Source organism: Larimichthys crocea, unplaced genomic scaffold (assembly GCF_000972845.2).
Source record: "Larimichthys crocea isolate SSNF unplaced genomic scaffold, L_crocea_2.0 scaffold16346, whole genome shotgun sequence".
Taxonomy (NCBI): domain Eukaryota; kingdom Metazoa; phylum Chordata; class Actinopteri; family Sciaenidae; genus Larimichthys; species Larimichthys crocea.
The window spans coordinates 145-890 of record NW_020852241.1 but is presented as its reverse complement, the minus strand read 5'-3'; the positions used below and the strand labels follow the sequence as shown (position 1 = coordinate 890).

Genomic DNA, 746 nt, shown 5'->3' with positions numbered 1-746 from the left:
CGGATGTAGTTCAGACCATATATAAGACACTTTCTTTTCTGTTTTTAAAAAAATAAAGAATATTAAAATATTTATTACCTTGATGAGATAGTTCATTCCAGCCACAAGCTGACTCCTGTACTTAACAGCTTTGTATATTCCATGTTTCTTGTTTGTCTTTTCCTCCACTTGGCACTTCACCTGTGTGAGGAACAAAATAAGATGTGATGTAAATCCAGCCCGCCTGAAATGCAAACCAGACAGTTGTGTGTAGAGGTTGTGAAAAATTAAGTTAGACTGAAGCTCACCTCATCACAAATGCTCTGAATTTCTTCAGTGGCATCTTTTGTCTCACTCCATCCTCCCACAAGTTTATCCATTGTCCCGAGCTCAGTTGAAGTTAACAGAGGAGTCAGTTGTCGACTTTTGTGTTCATTTTCAGCTGGTTATCGAGTATATTTATACTGTGTACCACCCCTGAACCATACATGTAAGTGAGTCTAATGAATGGCATTTTGGGTGTGGCTAAAGTACACATGGTGTTAGTGTTGCTCATCATTTATGAATTACTTCCCATTTCTAGCAGACACCTGTTTTATATTGCATCATTCAGAGTCTGATCACGTGATGTGATCTTTAAAGCAGCTATAGTAAAATTGTTGCTTGTATTGACAAACCCACAGAGAATTGCTGCACTCTGCAGTTTCCCTCATTGGACATCATGAGTACAAGCATGAGTTTGTGAGTAAGTGCAGTTGCAACATAAA

The 746-nt window shown here is 38.3% G+C and overlaps 1 protein-coding gene across 1 annotated transcript; it reads right to left on the bottom strand.

The window, feature by feature from the left end:
- Nucleotides 1–16: 16 nt before the first annotated feature.
- On the bottom strand, nucleotides 17–450 carry LOC113744768 (stefin-C-like; the record flags this gene model as incomplete). The annotated part of the gene is made up of 2 exons (XM_027275705.1): nucleotides 288–450; nucleotides 17–180 (listed from the first exon to the last, which is right to left on the bottom strand). Coding segments are annotated over exons 1-2 (236 nt in total), but the record flags the coding sequence as incomplete, so codon positions are not given.
- Nucleotides 451–746: the final 296 nt, after the last annotated feature.